Source organism: Zingiber officinale, chromosome 9A (genome assembly GCF_018446385.1).
Source record: "Zingiber officinale cultivar Zhangliang chromosome 9A, Zo_v1.1, whole genome shotgun sequence".
Lineage (NCBI taxonomy): Eukaryota > Viridiplantae > Streptophyta > Magnoliopsida > Zingiberales > Zingiberaceae > Zingiber > Zingiber officinale.
The window spans coordinates 135,712,763-135,733,709 of record NC_056002.1 but is presented as its reverse complement, the minus strand read 5'-3'; the positions used below and the strand labels follow the sequence as shown (position 1 = coordinate 135,733,709).

Sequence of the window (20,947 nt, the reverse complement as noted above, 5' to 3'; positions counted from 1 at the left end):
AGGCCAAAATTGACTGTGAATCTTGGGTTCAGCTTCACTTAGGAGTGTCAAAAATGAATCCACCCAATGACTCAATCTGAGTCGACCCGAAAAAATTCAAGTTCAGGTTGGAGGGTTGGAGAATAAAAAATTTTCGTGTTGAGTCAGGTCAGGTTCGGGTTGACTTAAATATAGGGTTTTGTGGGTTTTTTGGGGGGTTAAATCAAATTTTATTTTAAAAATTTAGATATTTTTATATATATTAATATCATGTTTGTATGATAATGATAGAGTATTGAGATAAAAGTGAAGAATTATAGGGAAAATAATCTAAAAAAATCATTTTGAATTGAATTTTCCGATTATATGGGTCGGGTTCGGGTTGATCGGGTTGGTCGGGTTCGGATTGGGGTTTAGGTATTTTGGGTTGAACTCGGGTTTGGGTCAGGTTCGGTTTGGGTTAAAAAAAATTCAACCCGACCCAACCCATCCGAATTGACACCCCTATTCCCACCAGTTTGGGTCGACAGAAGCCGACCCAAAGAAAGGTGAATCCAATGGATGTCACAGTTAATTTTGATCGAATTTTGACAGTAATCTAACATGTAAATTACGGAAGGAATTTTTTTGTGAATTCAGAAGATCTGAGCTCCTGATGAAACATTCTAACTTTCATAATTCTCAAATCACTTGATCAATTCTAGTTGGATAGAGTCATATAGTTGTTAGAATAAAGAATGGTGTTATGCTATAAGCTTATCTCATGATTTATCTCTCTTTACATACTGTGAGGGATACTTAAGATGAGTTTAATCACCTTTTTGCTACAATAATATTCAAATCATGTCCCCACAGACACAATTGATAACTATACATGTGATTGCTCCAATAGGTCTTCGAGTTAATATCTCGTTGGGTGTCTAACATTCTCATGTAAAAAGTCGCTATGCTAGAGATATTAGCAAATATCTATGTGATTTACCCCTTTTTTTAGATAGTATAGGGCCACCTGGAGGAGTCTGCTAAGATGTAAGTTTTACCTTTGTTCCAATAATACTCAAATCATCACATATCGTCTTCCCGAAATATCACTCCTCAGTATTATGACGAAATTATCCCACAGACATAACTGAGTTGGTACCGGATGGTAGATTTATATCATACGAGTAAGGTTCGAATCTCATGGAGATCATTCTCTTGGGGAATAAGTTTCTTCCACTTAGGAGGTCGCTTAGTACGTGATTTATTTTCTTCCATAAGGCCTTGGGACAGATAGTGGAAAGGAAACTGATTGATGGATCTAAATAATTCAGAATCATTTTAAACCAAAACTAATATTATCTTGGTCAGAATCATTTTAAACCAAAACTAATATTATCTTGGAAACCTTCTTAATGTATTTTTGCACTCGGATCTAAATTTAATAACGCAAATCGAGAGTAGTGAATACAAGTGAGAGCATATCTCCAAATTTTTAATCTTCTAGTTAAAAAATTCACTCCTCTCAATTTACGTTATCGAATTCAAATATGAAGGCATAAATATCTTATGAAGGTTTTCAATTATCAAGCTTTTAGAAGTTTAAAAATTCATTGCTCTCAATTTATGCTATTGAATTTAAATACGAGGGCATGCATATTGAGAAGACTCTCGGGAGTACATTGATTTTAATTTGAAATAATTCAGAGTTCTCTAAATCTATCAATCAATTTTGGACAAAACTAACTGATGAACCTACACCATTCAAAAAATTAAAAGTTTGATATTTTTTTGTTAAGAGGACTTTTAAAAACTCATTAGTGGTGTTGGTTAGCGAGTATCATTGTCCTAGACCTTATAATTAGTTTGTGATAAATTTTATTAAACCTTTGTAAGATTAAAAATCCATTGCTCTCAATTTACACTATCGATTTGTGGAAATAAATACATTAAAAAGATTTTCAAGAGTACATTGATTTTTTTTTGAAGTTTGAAGTGATTTCGAGTTCTTTAAATTTATTAACTAGTTTATCTGAAACTAAGTGATGGACCTGTAAAGAAAGAGTAAGGGTATTTTGGGAATATATTACATGATTTGACTATTATAAAAGTTGGGTATGTAATATAGATAATATACTAAAACTTACTAGGTAATATCGAAACTTACTTATGCGGTTTAGTAAAATGTTGATTTTTCTATAATGTTGAAAATTAATATGAATATGATGGTTAATGTTGATAAATTAAATAAATAGACATTATAATCAATTTCGCTATGAATTAATTATAAAAACCTTGGGCTTTGGGACAATATTGAAATGGTTAGACCCTCCAACAAATAACCAAAGGATCTAAGGTTTGAATCTCAGCTGCGACGCGCTACAAGAGATTTTTTCTCCAATGAGAAGCGGACCTAAGAATGTTGGCTGTCTGAATGGGCCTTCATGAGTGCTTCCCGATTTACCCTGGTGGCCAGTCATAAACATCCGTGGGGCTGATTCGATCACCCCTATGATAAGTCGATTCGAAAAGCTAAATACCTAGTGTCAACTAAAAAAAACCCGGGATTATGGTGCAGCAATTAGGCTATTTAATCATCTAAGGTTCAAACCCAACTCGATAGTCAAGTCGAGGTGATCACCTCTAGGATTAATTAATTGGGAGAGCTAGATACATGGATTATCAAAAATATAAATAAATAAATTGATTATGAAAATTAGATAATATTAGACAATTTGAATTCATTAATAGAAAAATATTATTTATCGTTAGGAAAAATGATGAACAAGATAACACCGAACCTGGGGTGACCGGCCCGACCCTAGAAAATTTTCCACCGGCCACCAGAGTAAATCAGGAAGTGCTCATAGTGGGCGACACCGACCACCAGGGTAAATAAAGAAGTGCTCATAGTGGGCAACTCAAAAACCTAGCATCCCGTGATTGCGCACCCCATTTGGAGGAAAAATCCCTGCAAATGCGCCATAGTTGAGGATCGAAACGCGGGTGTCTGGATGACAATTGACTCCCTTTCATTGCACCGTAGCCCCGGGGGCATATTATTTACCATTAGGGGTACTATATAATGATTTCTAATTAATACAATTTCATTTCTAGGGTTAATGAGGTCCGACCGTCTTGGACTACGATGCAGTGACAGGGCACCCATATAGTTTCACAAGCAGTCATGGTTTTATTCCTAGCTGTGGTGCACCACAGGATATTTTACTCCATTGAGATGAAAATTTTGGGATGATCGACTGCTAGGCCGCCTGCCATTTGTGCTTTCGATTTTTCCCTAATGCTTGGTGAAAAACTTCTGTAGAGCCGATCACTTCTAAGAATAGTCAATTCATAGAGCTGAATACTTAGATTATCAAAAAAAAATATAGTCCGACTAGGGATGCAAACGAATCAAGCTGTTCGTGAGTTTTTTAAATCGACTTGAAAAATATTTGATTTATATTTGAAACTATTGAATACAAGCTAAACTTGAATATGTTCGATAATTTTTTTTAGTTGAATTCGAACTCATAATATTGTATTTGATTGTTCACGAGTCGCTTGTGAGCCAAAGTCAAACAGAACTCTAATTATTTGTGCATAATTTTAATTTAAATATACTCAAATTAAAGTCTGAATAACTAGAATATAAGTCATTTTTGAAATGTAGTTCGATTTGCTCGAATTAAGATTCAAAACAATTTGAACCGAACTCGAGCTCAAATTTTATTTTAAATCAAGATTAAGTCAAAATTATTTATATTTTCGAACTTCAAATCAAATTCGAATATCACATATATTTTTCAAACTTAAAATCAAATATCAATATTTTCACATTATTTACCTCAATTCAATTCATTTGGGCTCATAGGTCCAACGCTTCTCTGGGACTCAACACTGCAAGAAAATCATACATCGAACTGTCCTTTTGTCAATGAGTGTCTCTAATATTAATTCAGTATAATTGTGAATATAAATAAATAAAACAACTAATTAACACTCTGATTAGTGAGATTGAAAATCATAAGGACATGTGTTAATAATAATCTTAAAATTGTTATTAATTTTAAAATCAGTGCCTTATATTCCAATATCATCATGCTTAAGTTTCTCTTTGTCATTATCAAGTTGGAAATTAATAGGATCATCTAAAATGTTATCAGAGGATTCTTTTAAAAGGTCAACAAAAGGTTCAACTGAAGGATTTTTAAAGTTTAACTTTTTTAATTCAATTGTAAGCTCTTTGAATTCAGTTCACTGTGAGTTTACAAACCCTTTTTTTTTTATTTGTAAACTTAAAATATGGTGAACATACTCTTTCGCTAATTCTGATTTTGTGTTATGGGTTTTACTCCTATCACTTAACAAGGGTCTCGAATTATTTTTTCTTGGTATTCAATTCTTACTATCTGATTAATCTTGGAGACCAATCTGATCCTAAAAAATTTTTCACCAGTCATCAAGTACATATGGATCATAGCGGATAACATAGCATCACAAGTACTATGAACTCCTCAAGTGTAATATTACTATCGCGCCATAGCCTTGAGACCGACTTAATACATTTGTTCAAGGAAGATTATGTTCAATTGATCAAAATAATCATCAAATTCATTTTATCTAATCTAGAAATGTATTATGGTTGATTAATAGAATAGGGATTTGTGAGCACAAGTTAAAACACCATCTCTACACTTGACAAAGAGATCATCACCTGTGATCCCAAAGGAGTCACAAGCCATTAGTGGCAACCAAACGGTATCAACACAATCCAATTGGACGCATGATCTCAGAATGGAGGCCAAGCTCAATGGAGAGCATTGCAAGATGACCGTGACAAGATGGTCGAAGCCGACAACGACAATGACAAAGACCGAACCAACAATCTACCTTAAATCGCTCAGTCTATCATAGTCATCAACCATACAAGGAAGCCCTTTAAAAATGAGCATCAAAGATGATGGGCAACAACCTATGAATCAAAAATTATTATTTGAAATAAAAATCCATATTTTAAGTATACAGTTGCTAACAAAACACCAAAGATAACTAGAAGTGAGGCATAATTACCATGAAGAAGTACATCAAAAGCTATAAGGGAAGTTTTTACAATTACATTAAAGGGCAGGCTCAGTGCTATGAGCTCGAAGCTTCCATCGATGCATGATTCCTAAGAAAACTTGAATCATATTGGATATATTATACACAATCTTATCCTACATCGAAATAGCTTCTATAACTCAAAACCATAAGAGGTAGTAACTTTTTACAATTACATTAGCAACACAAAAAACTATCCACACAACATATTAGTCTTAGCAACTAAGATTTCATTGAGAGAACTTCTCCATTAATTTGTTCCCCAAAAGTAAGGATTTTACTAAACTTTTATACGGAGAACATCCTAAACATAGTAGATCATCCCCACTTCAATGAGGCTTGTGTGAGGGATATTCAATGCGGCAGTGGGAGCCCTGCAATTTTTACGGAGGAAAGAGTAGGCATAATCGATGACTATCTTTTTTAAGAACGATGACGACTTCATGGCCTTCACATAAGAATGGCCAACTATGTAGGCAATACCTGCTTGCTTAGCTCCCAACAGTGCCTCCAATTCTTCCTTGACCTCAGAGTTGGTATTTTCTAGTCCATGCAGCTCAAATTGGACTCGTCGACAATTGACCTCAGAATTGATATTTTCTTGTCCAGACAACTCAAATTGGACTGATCGCTGATTGCTTGACTGGGTGGATTCCTGCTCCTCATATAGTGGCTCTATAGATTGCAGCATTGTTGATTCTCCGTTTGTGACGAAGGTAGAGCAACATGAACTCTCGCTAGAATCTCCGATAACCAAATCAATACCACAAGTGTTTGTAGCTGGTACAACGACCATTCTTCCTTCTGGAGATGAAACCAGTCTCTCAGAGGATGACTCCAGAGCTTCCATCTGAATGAACTTGGCAATGCTCGATATCAGTTGATTCTCAAAGTTATCTCCATCATCCTGCACATCTTTGTAACCATATCTTATGATGCACCTGTACATTTTGTACATTCTGGGGCCGATACGTCCAATGAGGTGGCGTTCGCCCGGTGGAACATATGGAATGGGTACTGATTTGATAGAAACAAATACAAGAACCTGATGGAAAGCAGGAAGGTTGGTCACAAAATGGGAGAAGATAGGAGGTACATCTGTAACCAGCTGGGTGTAAATGAGTCCAATTCCCGGTACACGAACAATACCAAGGCTGGGACCGAGTGTGAGAATCCATTTCATCGGCACCTTGTTCTGTAGGTCAAAGAGATATTTCTTGCAGGTGCCATAGTGCCACACATACATAACTACCATAAAGACTGAGGAGAGAACAAAAGACACCCATCCTCCCTGCCGAACCTTGACGAGCGAAGAGGATAGATAGGCAACCTCAATAAGCCCAAAAAAAGCGAGAAAGAATAGTGCAAATATCACTCTCTTTCGCCACACAAAAACAATCACCAAAGTCATCAACAATGTGGTCACAAACATGACAGTGACGATTGCTACACCTGAAATGACATTAAGAATTATTGTTTCACAATTTATGAAACTAGTAACTTCAGATCGAAATTGCAAATGAAAAGAGATATATGTTTTCAGAGATGCACTTGGCCAAATGACATATTTGTAATAAATCACACTGAGCAATGGAACTAGACAACCTTACCATAAGCATTTCCTATAGCAGTTGTATCGCGAAGGCCGAGTGTCACAGCGAGACAAAGAACCATAAGGATCCAATTGATTTCAGGTATGTATACTTGGCCACGGATCCACTTTGACGTGTGTACAATTTTGACACGAGGAAAGCACCCCAATGAATGGCACTGTTTCACAATGGAGAATGTGGCAGTGATAACCGATTGACTAGCAACTATAGCAGCGAGAGTGGAGAGAACAAAAACAGGCCAATAAACTAGTTCTGCAAGAAAAAGAATTAAAAATGTGATTGTAAATATTCATGTTTAGGCAAATTGCAGAGTAGCAATCACTGCATAAACTTACCTGGTATAGATTCAAAAAAGCTGTAAGTTACGTCGGAAATATTTTTAGAAAGAAAAGCTGCCTGCCCCATGTATTGCAACACTAAACATGGATATATGACAAAGAGAAAGGCAACCTGCACAAATATTTCCACAAATTCCAGATAGAAAATATTTCACAGATATTCAAACATTTGTAAACAAGAACTTTTATTCAATGTATCAAAAGTCTGCATAGATGGAGTTACAACTGGACATGGATAAACACCAACAAATGCAACTTGCATAAATAATTTAGGATGTGGTCAAAGAAGATTTTCTCCACAATAATCTCTTAGACCAGTGATACAAGAAAAGATCAAAGATCTTTTGTTGATAGTGATTTAATTTATTCGTCCAATTACATCAAAATTTTGGAAGAATGCAGCAGTTATTCAATTCATGTGAAATAAAACATGTAGTATTCTAAAAACAAATGGGAGAGTAAAATTCAAATACATGAATAGGCAGAAAATTTATAGCAGGACTCCAGGTTGTTTGTCAAGTCAGTATTTGTAAGGAAAAAAAACAGTCTGGAGACATGATTTAAGTTTTATATAAAAGTGGTTTTTTTGGATAAGTTTGTTTAGAAAAGTCTGTTAGAATTTTCAGGGTTTTTATTAGAAAAATACTATTTTATAAAGAATAAATCGTCTTAACAATCTATAAAAAGGGTTAGAATCCCATGTGTTATATAATTTTGGAGCTAATACAATTTTCAACATGGTATCAATGTTTTAGACTCAAGGAAGAAGATGACTATCCTTGAACTAATGCAATTCAAAGAATTCAACTCAGATCTTGAGAATGTGGTAACAATTTGTAATTCTTCACTGTAAGATGAAACTGAATTTCATGTAGGTGATGAGAATCAAAATCTTTTCATTGCTGTTAGAAAAGGAACTAGAGAATGTGCAAAACGATCTTTATATCCTCTTACAAACTTCTAATCTTTTCAACAGTTTTTACCATCACATAAAGCCTTGATTAAACTGAACGCTATTGTCATCCCTACCACTTTATCTGAGGCATTATCCAATAAGAAATGGAAACGAGCCATGAAGAAATGGAGACATTAGAGAAATAAAATGTAGAAATTAGTAAAGTTTACAGAAAGAAATCTACCTGTAGGGTGTAAATAGGTCTATACAGTGAAATATAGAGTGAATCAATCAATAAAGAGGTATAAAACAAGGCTGGTAGCTAAGGGCTATACTTGAAACCTTGGGATTGATTATCTAGATATTTTTGCTTTAGTTGCAAAATTGAATATTGTTAGAATTCTACTATTATTGACAACTAATTATAGTCAAGAGTCACAACAATTTCACATGAAGAATGTATTTGTGCAAAGAGAACTAGAGCCATCAATTTGGGTTGGATTGTCGGGTTGGTCCGCCCTGCTAAATAATTTAAACAGGTTGGGCTAAGATTTTATCAACCCATTTTAAAGCGGGTCCCGGCGGGCCAACCTGGCTGACCCCGACCCGCGCGGGTCAGCCCGTGGTGAGCTCGGGTTGGCTACGGGTTGAGGAAAAAAAAGTTCTTGTAAAGTTAAAACAAAAATGGAAAACTCAATGGGCCTGTAGATTTGACACGCCTAATCTATAATCCAAACTTAAAAATTTTAACCGTTTCGATATATTATTTATTTTTTTTTGGCAAACTCTAGGCTGGCCTACCTAACTCGCAACTTGCCTTAGGTTGGGTTGGGGATTTCCCAACTTGTCAGGATGGCGGGATGGCGGGCCCTGCCATATGACGGGTTTTTGGCAGGTCGGCCCACCCCGCCCCGCCACAAGTTGACCCGTTTGACAACACTATGGAAAACTAAGGAAGAAGTTTATATAGTGGTGCCACTAGAATATAGAAATAATTTAGATGCTCATACTATTTGTAAATTGAAGAAAGCTTTATTTGAACTTAAGTAATCAGGATGGTTTGACAAATTTACCAGAGTTATAATTGTCACAAGGTACACATAAAGCCAAGGGGATCACATTGTTTATTAAACACTTTTCTTCAAGGGAAGTCACAACATTCTTAGTGTATATTGATGATATAATAATGATTGGAAACGATGATAAGGAAAGAAAACCTATGGGTCAATGTTTGGAAAAAAGAGTTTGAAATCAAAGTATTAGGAAGGTTTAAATGCTTTCTTGGGATCGAGGCAACGCACTCTAAGGCATTTTTATCTCTCAACAAAAATATATTACGGATCTTCTTAAAGAAATAAGAAAGACATTATGCTAGCTAACAAGTACTCTAGTAGATAAACTTGGAATGTCAGAGGAATATGCCACATTAAATAAGGGAATGTATCATATATGACCACACATAGCATATGCGATAAGTCTGATTAGTCAATTCATGTATAACCAGAAGAAGCCCATTTGAAAGTAACTTATTTAGTATTACGGTAGTGCCAGAGGCATATACAGATAGTGATTATGTGGGTCAGTGGTTGACAGAAGGTCAGCCAATAGATGTTGCACCTTTCTTGCCGGTAATGGAGGAGCAACAAACAAGATATAGTGGCACAATGTAGTGTAGAAGCAGAATTCCGAGTAATGACTCGAGGTGCTTGTGGACTACTTTGGTTAAATGATCATCTTAGAAGACCTGAAGATTAAATGGGATGGTCCAATGAGACTTTATTGTGATAACCCACAATCCAGTACAACATTTCATGAGGAAGAAACTAAATAACAAGTTGATTTGTACCCCCCTTATGTATCTACACATGCACAACTTGCATATAATTTTTCAAAGTATTGTATCCAAGTTAGGAATAATAAACACTTATTTACCAACTTGAGGAGGAGAGTGGCAAAACATGATTTTGTAAACTTTTTAATAAAAGTCACATTAAGGTTTCTAGATCAGTTTTAAAAGGTCAATTATTTTATGAAGAAAAATTCGTATTTTCAGTCTATAAAAAGGGATTAGAATCCCATGTATAGTACAAGTTTAGGGTTAATATAATTTTCAATTTCCAACAAAAACAAAAAAAATTTTAATCTAAAGAAACCATAAATGATTCTCTCTTGAACACAATGATTGTTGATTTTCAATTTACAATGACAATAGAGAAGATAAAAGATTGTTGGACCTCATAAAAGGAAAAAAAATTCTTACTACTTTAACATCAAAGGTTGGAATGAACTTTACCAAAGTTTGCCTTTTTTAAGTTCTTTTTCATAATCCATTTGTAATGATAACCATAGATGAATCTGCTCCACGGCACATCTCAAAGAGAAACAAAAGAAAGAGCTAAATTTATATGGAAACCTAGCATCCTATGAGTAGTAAATTATGAGTAGTAAATATCAGACATCAGTTTGTCATTTCCAACGTTATCTAGATACTTACTCTCAACACAAGGATTCCAGCAGATCATTATTTTTGATTACTCAGGCAACTTACCCTAACAGATGCAGTATTGAAGTGACCAAGATCTGCGAACATAGCTTCAGTACCTGCACAACAATATACAAAAGACATATATCATCCCATACAAAAATACATGGAGAACACAATTCAGCAAAGAAAAAAATATATATTCATCTGAGATGAACCTGTAACTGAAAGAACTATTCCTCCAAGGGAAATCCAACCGTCTATCCCAGTACTCTGGAAAAACTTGACAATATAATGCGGAGAAAGAGCATATAATATTCTAGTGTTCCAATAAAAGGTATTATATAAGCCAATAACAGCTATGGATGTGAGCCAAAGGAAGACGATAGGTGCAAATAAGAAGGCTACCCTCTGGGTTCCCTTGTGCTGCAAGGCAAAAAGGCTAACCAGCACAATGCAAGAAATGAATACCACCTCACCTGTGCGATTAGAAGACGAATAAAAACTTTTAAACAAAAGAATAATAGCTCTAGGAACTAAACTTTGAAGTCAATAGCTTCAATGTGACACTATCAAAGCATGAAATTTTGTAGGTGTTAGTACTAGTAATCACTCCAAAGCCACAAATGATGACTATCATTCACAAGAACATGGTGATGTTTTCTTCAATAGAATTAATTATTAATAATTGGTGTCATGAATAGAGGGAGACAAAAGAAAACATTACCTAACACAATTGGAGGTAAATTAAAAGATACTGTATTAGAAGTGGTTTGAAAACTTGAGATGTTATATTCAAATATTTAATTAGCGTAGTCAGCTGTAAGTGGGGTATAATTGGGGCTGAATTGACAGAGCCAGTGTGCTTAGGGATAATTGGGCCTGATTTGGCTTCAATTGGGGGTCAGGTTCTTAAGGGTTACACAATTGTAGATTGACTTGAGTTTGCATTGGGCTCAAACTAAGCTTGAATCAAATTTGACTGATGGTATTAAGCCTCAACCAGTGTTGAACCAGCTTGAACAAGTTCAGTTAAGATAGGACTATAGTTAGGATTTATTGGTTAATAAAGGCCTCGCTCCCTCACAAATGTGATTCCTCCCTTCCCATAAGTAGCACAAAATTATACCCTTCTTCCTCACATGCAAAATGTCGCTGTGTCAAATCTTTGCCTCCCACTGAAAGATTTCTCATTGGAAAGTAGCATTTCGTCCTTCTTCTCCCTCACCCTACGCACAAATGTGTAGATGCATTTTCTCATCAATAGCACATCTGCCTTTTTATCACCCAATAACCAAGTTTCCCTCTGCTTGTAATAATAATGACTGTACACGGACATTGTATTTCTTGTTCCCTTAAACAATTCTCAAATCCATCCTGCATGTCACCTTTGGAGAAGCTTGCGTCCACCATATGCTCCCTTTAAATCAAGCTCTTCAATGTCCTTCAACAACCCACATAAGCAACAAGGACATCCAACAATTGCCCACTAGGACACGACAAGTTGGCAAGAGGCATGACGGATACATCGGCGTTGAGGGTTCAATTCTCCAGTAGCACATTTTTGGACACTTGCAGTGCTTGAAAACCTAGTGTGCTAGGCCACCAAGCTGTAGGCCAACTCGTTTTCCCAATTTACTCGGTGGACAGAATGTGAGGCCGGAACGTCTACCCCAGGATTAGTCTGGTTGTAAGATCTGGATACCTAGTATATATATAAAAAAAAATGACATCCAACAATAGCCCAACCCTTTTTATCCACCTACAACAACACTAAACACTATACGACATCCTATTCAGCATGTTTGGTGGATTTGTCAATGATAATGTAGGGGTGGTGGGTTTGATCTGAATTGGGGTGTCTCAATGTTTGTCAAACAAGCTCCTTACTGTCAAAACATATAATGAGGATGATGCAATAGAATTTAGTTTAGAAATTGTTATTTTAAAATAAAAAATGTTAGGTTTATTTAATTTTTATAACAAAGTATATTTTTATAATGGGATTTCCTTCAAGATGCTCTCATTGGATTTGGTTTCCCATCCCAATTTGTGGCCTCGATCATAGAATGTGTGACCACAACCAACTTCTAAATATCCATCAATGGAGGACTTTATGGATTTTTTTAGAGGAGGGAGTGGCTTGAGGCAGGGAGATCCCTTTCTCCCTATTAATTTGGATTGTGCCTTGAGGTACTATCATGACAACTATATCAAGCCACATGAGCTGAAGACTTCGACTACTACTTGAGATGTGCAAAGCAAGTTTTTCTACAATACAATTTTATGTATTGCATCAGAGACACTCCACAGGGAGAGAAAGAGTGCTTTTGAGAACTCAAAAAATATTAGTATGAATTACCCCTGGCATTGTATCACAAGACTCTTACCTTGAAAGATAGAAGGACATGTCCTTGCATCTTACCTCAGAGAGGCATTGAGCCTCTTTAGCCTATTGCCTTGGAAGGTGTAAGGCTTATTAAGATCATTGTGTTAGATGGTTGGATAATTAGAGGGGGGCAAATAGCGATTAACCTGTAAATTAAACTTCTTATACTCTTGCTAATGCCTTAGCAAGATCATACAAACAAAGTTAAGCAGCTAAAATTTTAAGAATTAAAATCATATCAATCACTAGTGAAGCATGTAACTCGTCATTCCTACTCCATGACCTAAGACTCGTTAGTGAGTCACTCCTGAAAATCCACTATCTTTCTCCTTAGCGGGTAATTCCAGAGAAGAAGAAACCTCTTACAACAAGCTTTATAATGAGAGCTTAGAGAAAGGCTACATGGAATACAAGAGAAAGGTTTAATATATTAGGACAATTAGTATTTCGTTATCCTTCAAACGCTCCCTTGGTTCTCCTTTTATAGCCTTCAATCTCCTCCAACTCCAGTTATTGTTCTCATATCAATTAGTTGGATCTACCATAGTATTCTGGATCACTTCTGCTTAGTCTACCAACGATTACCTCAATCAACTCGAATCCACTATAACCTCTAGTTCATTTGACTATTGTAGCGCAACTTTGTCACATCAACAGATACTTCTAACTTTTCTGTTGTAGAATAAATTTCTCCTTTATTATTATTATTATTTGTCTTGTTTATGTTTTGCTTATGAGAGTTTCTCTTATTTATATAATAAATTGGGCACAAATAAAGGGGAGTGTTAGCTAAAATACAAAATCTAATTAGTTTAAGACATTCCTATTCTTATGCCTATGCTTTTTTGAAGGAAAAAAATTATTTAGATAGAATTAATTTTCTATATCAAGCTGAAAACAGCATGTGCATGTCCTTTTTGAAAGATAATATATTATTTTACTTGTCTTAATTACTATATGATGTCAAATAAGAGGTTTAGATTAAAATCCTACTATGTGTTTAAAAAAATCCCATCAATTCCTAGGTGTGAATCATTGAAATGAAGTTTACTCATCCACAAGTGAAGTAGCATTAAGAAAATACATATGTATAGCTTTTTTCTAATACTTTAAGGGTGTGTTTGGTTCAAGTCATCATGTATAACCTTGGTTATATGATTACCAGGTAATCATATAACCAAGGTTATGAAGAACAAAACATAATTTAATGTTGTTTGGTTTAACCTAGATAATGCAACAAAAACTTGTTTGTTTAGAGGTTTAATGTATAACTTAATTTCATATTTTATTGTATTACTCTCGATTGTCATTTTTCTTTTTGAACTTTACATTTTTTTAGTATTTTTTTAAACTTTCCTCTCTCTCTCTCTCTCTCTCTCTCTCTCTCTCTCTCTCTATATATATATATATATATATATATATATAACTTTATTTTTTAAATAAAATATCATGTTTTATTTTTTATTTAGTTTTTATAATTTAAAATTAAATTTTTGTTATAAAAATATTAGGGGTATTTTTGTCCAAAAGTGTAAATATTGGAGGATATTTTTGGCCAAAAAATTTGGCCAACTCCGGAATCAAGAAAAACCTCACTTTTCCGAGGTTTTCCGAAAACTTTGGATGGATAACCAAGGTTATCAAAGATAACCCCCAACTAAACACAACCTAAGTGTTTGGAATAAGTGATTAGCTAATAAATTTTAACATAATCTAAACTTGATTAGAGTTTCAGAAGCTACTAACCCCTACTCTCACACTATATTTATATGAAAGGATGGAGAAGTGAAAATAGAAAAAATAAAATTATTGAAAATTGGACTGAAGGAAAAATAATTAATTTTTCCTCTTCTTGTTTATCTGCTTGTTTAGCTGAAGGATAGAAAATGAAAGTTACGTTAATTATTTTCTTTCCAATTTTTTGCCATGAATGAGAAGTGAAGGTATTCCTTTATATGATTTTTCAACTATCTACCACTAGTGGAGAATTAGTTTCAAAGGGAAAAAAAACGATATGAATCCCACCACTTTTCCTTCATCTCCCACTTTTTCTTTTGAATTTGCAATAACAATGCTTCCCATTGTAGTTTTTCATACCACCAATTGTTTATCTCTTCAAAGTTTACTAAAAACTAACATATCATTGACTAGGAACTTTCTAATCACATCATAAATTTGCATTTTCCATGCCCTATGCTATCCTTTACCATGAAATTGTATCACTTTACTTCTAATATACAAAGGGAGGACAAGCAATAAGTGGCAGATCCAGCAGTTGGGGAAGTAGAATTTGTTGGACCCCGTGGTAGTTTTGATGTGATCAACCAAGTTGGTTAGATCCTGCTGTCTGAGTGTGCAGGAGCTTAGGAACACAGGAAGTCGAGCGGAAGACGCAGCTAGCGAGAAGGACGGCACGGGAAGGGAGCCGACGGGCTCGGTGCGTCCGAAGGACAAGAGAGCTGCGGAAGAGTACTCCGGTGGGCGTGAAGAGCGTGCGCGGCATTCGAGGGACATTAAGCCGGGACGGAAGGCTGCTCGAGGAGAAGGCCGGGAATTGGGTTCGGGGTGAGCCCTATTCTGGTTGGCCGCAATCGCCCAACAGAACGGAGCGTCGGAAGCTGAAGAAACCAGGCTGGAAAATGAGCTGCCAGCTTGGAGGCACCTCCAGCAGGCTTGGAGGCGCCTCCAGCTTGAAGGCGCCTTCAACAGGCCTTCAACCTTGTTGAAGGGCGCCTTCAACAGGTCAGTTTTGACCGTTTGCGTTGCGGATAAAGTTGTATTGGCTAACCGAGCTGAAGGCGCCTTGAACCTTGTTGGAGGCGCCTTAGACCCTCGGGATAGACTTTCCAGGAGCTATATAAAGGCCCCTGGAGCTAGGAAATGAACAACAACTTCTACATTCAACTCTGTAATCATTTCCTAGAAGTAATTCTGAGCCATTAGAGTAAAAGGCTTCGCTGCCTTCAGCAAAGGAGAATTTTCTTAGTGCGCTTTTCACTGCCCTGGATTAACAACCTCCTTGGTTGTAACCAGGTTAATTGCTGAGTCTCTTTTTATCTTCTGTTTTTATTTTCTGCCTTTATTATTTTACTACTGCATTTGTTCTAAGTTGAAATCCGAGGAGGTAGTTTTATTTCTTGTCTACAGCAATTCACCCCCCTCTTGTCGGCCTCCGCTGCTCCTACAATTGGTATCAGAGCCAGACCGCTCAGAAGGACTAACCGCCGACTGACGCACAACGATCAAAACGATGGCCTGAGACAGTGACTACCCACTTGCATTCGAGGGAGAGTTTGCTTCATGGAAGCAAAAGAAGGAGGTATACCTTAACTCTGATTTTTCTATTTATTTAATAATGAAATCTGGTTATGAAGCACCAAAGAAAGCAAACGGAGAAGAGCTCGAGAAATACCTCTGGAACGAGAAGCAACGTGACGAGTTTATGGCAAATGCACGGGTTGAATTTCATCTTCTAACCACAATACCAAATGAAGATCTCGACAAAGTCGGAAAGTACAAGAGCGCAAAAGAACTTTGGGAAAAGTTCTTAAAACTCCACGAAGAACAAATTGAAGTTGAATCCAACTCCTCGATGGACACTGATCCAACGTCAGAAGAGTCTGAAACTGAGGTAAGTGCCGAGACAGAACCAGTAACCAAACTCCAACTTGAAGACCTAGAATGCTCATCACAAATGAGCATCGATGAAGGGGGAGAAACATCAGAAGACGAAAACAACTCAACAGGGGGAGAATCAACTGCCGACAAGGTAAGTCAGGTATGGTCTCCACCTCTTGGCAAATTAATTGCTTCAATTGAAATATTGCCAAAAGGTTTTCGTGAATTACAAATTATTTCGTCGAAAGAATATTTTAAATTAAAAATTGAAAAACTATTAAAGAATATTGAGTTAAAAGACACAATTTGTCAATTAAAAGATTTTGACAAACTAACAATAGAAAATGTACAATTTTTTGCATGCTCAATATTTTTTGCCATAATTCTAAAAAACTGTGAATTAAGAACTTATGAGAAGTTAAAATGGAAATTTAAAAATCATAATATTTGATCTTAGTTGAAATGTTAGACTTAGAGCTTTCAGAGAAGAAAATTAAACAGTAAATTTCTTTATAAAACTTTGTCAAGGAAGTGGTTGTTGCTCCAATAACCAAGAAGGCCTAGTACCTTGCCACGACCTGGAAGTTGAAATACTAAAATGAAAGGTTTAATTAACCTTCTGAAAAAACATTTAAAAATTAGAATTAAATAATGCTTTGAAAGTTTAATCAAACATTTTTGAAAATTTTGTTTATAAATTCATTTATAGAAATATTTTTTTTTCCTGGAAAAATTCTAAAGATTTAATCGACTTGAAATTTTTTTTGAAAATCCTTAGAATTTTTTTTAAAAAAAAATTCAAAAAGTATTTTAACTTAGAATTTTTTTTTCAAAAACTTCATTTTGGGTAGAAATATTTTTTCTGGAAAGTTCTGTTTGAAAATTCATTTACTTAGAATTTGTTTTGAAAAGTTCTCTCTAATTAGGACCCCGTTTTTGCTGTGATCAAAGGGGAAGAGAAAAGTACAAGTTTAGGGAGAGTTAAAATTTTTAAAATTTTTTATGTTTCTATAAAAAGTGTTGCAATTTTACTAATTGCAAAAATTATGCTAGTTTAGTAATTTTTCTTTAAATTACTATTTATGTCTATTTTAACCCTAACTTGAACTTGGGTTGATGCACATCAAAAAGGGGGAGATTGTTGGACCCCGTGGTAGTTTTGATGTGATCAACCAAGTTGGTTAGGTCCTGCTGTATTTGATCCCTGTGTCTGAGTGTGCAGGAGCTTAGGAACACAGGAAGTCGAGCGGAAGACGCAGCTAGCGAGAAGGACGGCACGGGAAGGGAGCCGACGGGCTCGGTGCGACCGAAGGACTAGAGAGCTGCGGAAGAGTACTCCGGTGGGCGTGAAGAGCGTGCGCGGCGTTCGAGGGACGTTAAGCCGGGACGGAAGGCCGGGAATTGGGTTCGGGTGAGCCCTATTCTGGTTGGTCGTAATCACCCAAAAGAACGGAGCGTCGGAAGCTGAAGAAACCAGGCTGGAAAATGAGCTGCCAGCTTGGAGGCGCCTCCAGCTTGAAGGCGCCTTCAACAGGTCAGTTTTGACCGTTTGTGTTGCGGATAAAGTTTTATCCGCTGACCGAGCTGGAGGCGCCTTGAACCTTGTTGGAGGCGCCTTGGACCCTCGGGATAGACTTTCCAGGAGCTATATAAAGGCCCCTGGAGCTAGGAAATGAACAACAACTTCTACATTCAACTCTGTAATCATTTCCTAGCAGTAGTTCTGAGCCATTAGAGTGTAAAAGGCTTCTCCGCCTTCAGCAAAGGAGAATTTTCTTAGTGCGCTTTTCACTGCCCTGGATTAACAACCTCCTTGGTTGTAACCAGGTTAATTGTTGAGTCTCTTTTTATTTTCTGTTTTTATTTTCTGCCTTTATTATTTTACTACTGCATTTGTTCTAAGTTGAAATCCGAGGAGGGTAGTTTTATTTCTTGTCTACAGCAATTCACCCCCTCTTACCGGCCTCCGCTACTCCTACAGAATTAGCAAGATAGAAAACTTAGTTATCTGCAAAAGTAACCAACCTTTCAATCACGCCTAATTTCTTTTCCTATTTCTCTTCAAGTAGGTAGGTACTAAGAATTGTAATGGAACACATAATGTAGGGTAGCTTGCAGTGTTAAATGAGATTTAAATTTTGAACACAAAAATCGAAAAGGGAAAAAAATAGCTGACATTTTTCAGTGATTATTGAAGATGCCACAAATAGCCAGACCATACCATCAAGTAATTCCTCGGCTTTAACTTGCAAACCAGAAATTGATGACCGAACTGCAATTAGAAATCCAATAGTCTACAGTGAGAATAGAGAGAACGAATAATTTGTTTTAGACAAAAAAAGTGTATTAGTGTGGTAGTGTACCAGAAATTGCTGGTGTTAGAACCCCATCTCCTATCACCATGCATGCACCAAAAAGAACGCTGACAAGTAAACATGTGTGTAAGTTTCTGTGATTTTCCAAAAACCTTTTTAGGGGGGAATAAATACTATTCTGAGGAATGTATCCAGTCCTATAGTATGTTGAAAGCTCCTCATCAACTGCTTGCTGGTTAGGAAGTAAACTAATCTTTGCATGTCTGCAGAGCAAGGAGTACAAAGCAAAAGGACCACCTGTGAGCAATTCCATGATTATGAACTCTAGAAGAGGGAGAAGACAGTAAGGGTGAAAAAAAAAAAAAAGAAAGAACAGAAGTCTGAAGTCTCACCTTCACCATTATCATCAGCACCCAAGACTATGATAGCATATTTAATTAATGGAATTAGGGTGAATGTCCAGAAAATCAATGAAAATACACCCAATACTGTCTCCTCATCTCTATGATCGTTTAACCTTCCCAAAAATGAATTTGTATATACATAGATAGGAGAGGTAGCCAAGTCACCATACACTACTCCAAAACTCTGATAGGCTAGAAGAAGAAATCGTCTAGAGCAGCTCCTTCGATTAAACTGCAAAAAGAAACAATAATCAGTAATTCATTGAAGCAGATAAACACAACATGAAGGCTTATCAGAACACGATGGAAACTATTTGTGTGAACACTGGACAATACTAATAAACACAGCACAAAGTACCAAACATGCTGCAGCTAGGAAATAAATATTTGAAACAAACAGATACATATAATTCAGCAGACTCCTATTGGAATTCTTTCTTATAAATGCACTGCCGGATAGATAATGGTATAAATCTTAAGGAATCATCTAAAAGGATGGTTGCCACCGGTCTCAGTAGGAAAGCACCAGTGGAAGAACAACCTCTCCCATATACCTGTGTTGATACCTGCCACGGAAGAGACAGAGAAGTATCAGAGAATGCCAGCTCTCTTCCCATTTCTGACCAAGGATGAAGCTTACATCAGCGATAAACTCACTCCGCTCCTAGTTTTTCAAATCGTATTCATTCATCTGAACAAAAAGAGCTGATACTGAACCGATAACTAGCAAAGTCGACAAGGTCTCACCTTTCCGATCATACATTTACGGGGAAAAAGAAGGCAGAAACCCCCCCAAAACTAGATGCTATCTACACATAAACCGGCATAGCAAAATGAAGAAGCAGTAGCATTATTCAAGAACCCTAAGCGTTGAAACCGAAACATTGCCGGAAGAATACAGCAAGGCGTCTCACCCCCTGGTCGTCGGTCATTTCTGGATCCATTTACGACTGAACGGATTCCCGTCCAAGCTGCTCCGTCGCGGTCCGCTGTTTTCTACTCCAAAGCTCCGAGGCAACGGGATTGATCTCGGTCTCTTGAAGGAGGATCAACGCCGAGGAAAGACACACTTGTCTTTTTTTTATTATTCGTGTGTCACTCGGAAGAGACGAAACTTGCCGCATAATACTGGCGCACTCTTCTGTGACGACACTGTAAATTAAATTAAATTAAATTTATATACTCATTCGGTCAAATTTGCAATACGTGCTTAACAGTGAATTTAAATTGTCACCTGAATATAAATATTTATAGTTCGATCTCTATTTATAATATTTTTAAAAAAAAAATCCTAATTTACTTTTATAGTCGTGGAAATATTTTATTGGGTCGAAAAACACTCTTTTACTAATTTATATAATTTATGTCCTTTTAATTTGTGCTCTAATTTTATAATAACTTGATAGTGAGACTCTGAGTGATGATGTGCACGCATAATTATAATAACTTGTAAATGATTCTACAAGTTGACTTTGATATATATAATATATTTTCTGAAAATTTTAAGACTTTTGCAGAGCTTAACCTTTATTCAATATTTATCTCCCATTATGGCTACCGAAAGGTTACTTGAAAAGAAATAAACAATTAAAAGCAAATTTTTTAAAAAAAAATGTTGGAGAGATTAAAGAAAGTTCAAGAGGGCCAAGTGGCGATCGGTACATGACCAACAAGTTGCAAGAGAAGAACACACTTGAATTTCCATAGCTTCGTACAAGCTACTGGCCAACATCGATCCATCTCCATTAGAAATTTGCATTCTTATAGTGCACAAGATATCAGATGGAACAGAGCAGGCTAGGCTAGACTAGACTAATGAACCAAGGTTCAAA

At 36.2% G+C, this 20,947-nt stretch overlaps 1 protein-coding gene across 9 annotated transcripts; it reads right to left on the bottom strand.

The window, feature by feature from the left end:
- Positions 1–5,270: 5,270 nt before the first annotated feature.
- On the bottom strand, positions 5,271–20,235 carry LOC122019897 (potassium transporter 7-like). Of its 9 annotated transcripts, none has more exons than XM_042577506.1 (12): positions 20,030–20,235; positions 19,863–19,924; positions 19,670–19,734; positions 19,104–19,347; positions 18,760–19,008; positions 18,573–18,668; positions 10,798–10,868; positions 10,608–10,662; positions 10,456–10,508; positions 7,010–7,124; positions 6,672–6,926; positions 5,271–6,513 (listed from the first exon to the last, which is right to left on the bottom strand). In XM_042577506.1, exons 2-12 carry the CDS (start codon positions 19,876–19,878, stop codon positions 5,366–5,368), a joined length of 2,367 nt encoding a protein of 788 aa, XP_042433440.1. In that variant the 5' UTR covers positions 19,879–19,924; positions 20,030–20,235; the 3' UTR covers positions 5,271–5,365. The 9 variants fall into 9 exon arrangements, with proteins under 9 accessions (XP_042433440.1, XP_042433441.1, XP_042433435.1 ...); XM_042577507.1 differs by having other exon boundaries at positions 18,618–18,668; positions 20,030–20,234; XM_042577501.1 differs by having other exon boundaries at positions 10,608–10,868; positions 19,670–19,779.
- Positions 20,236–20,947: the final 712 nt, after the last annotated feature.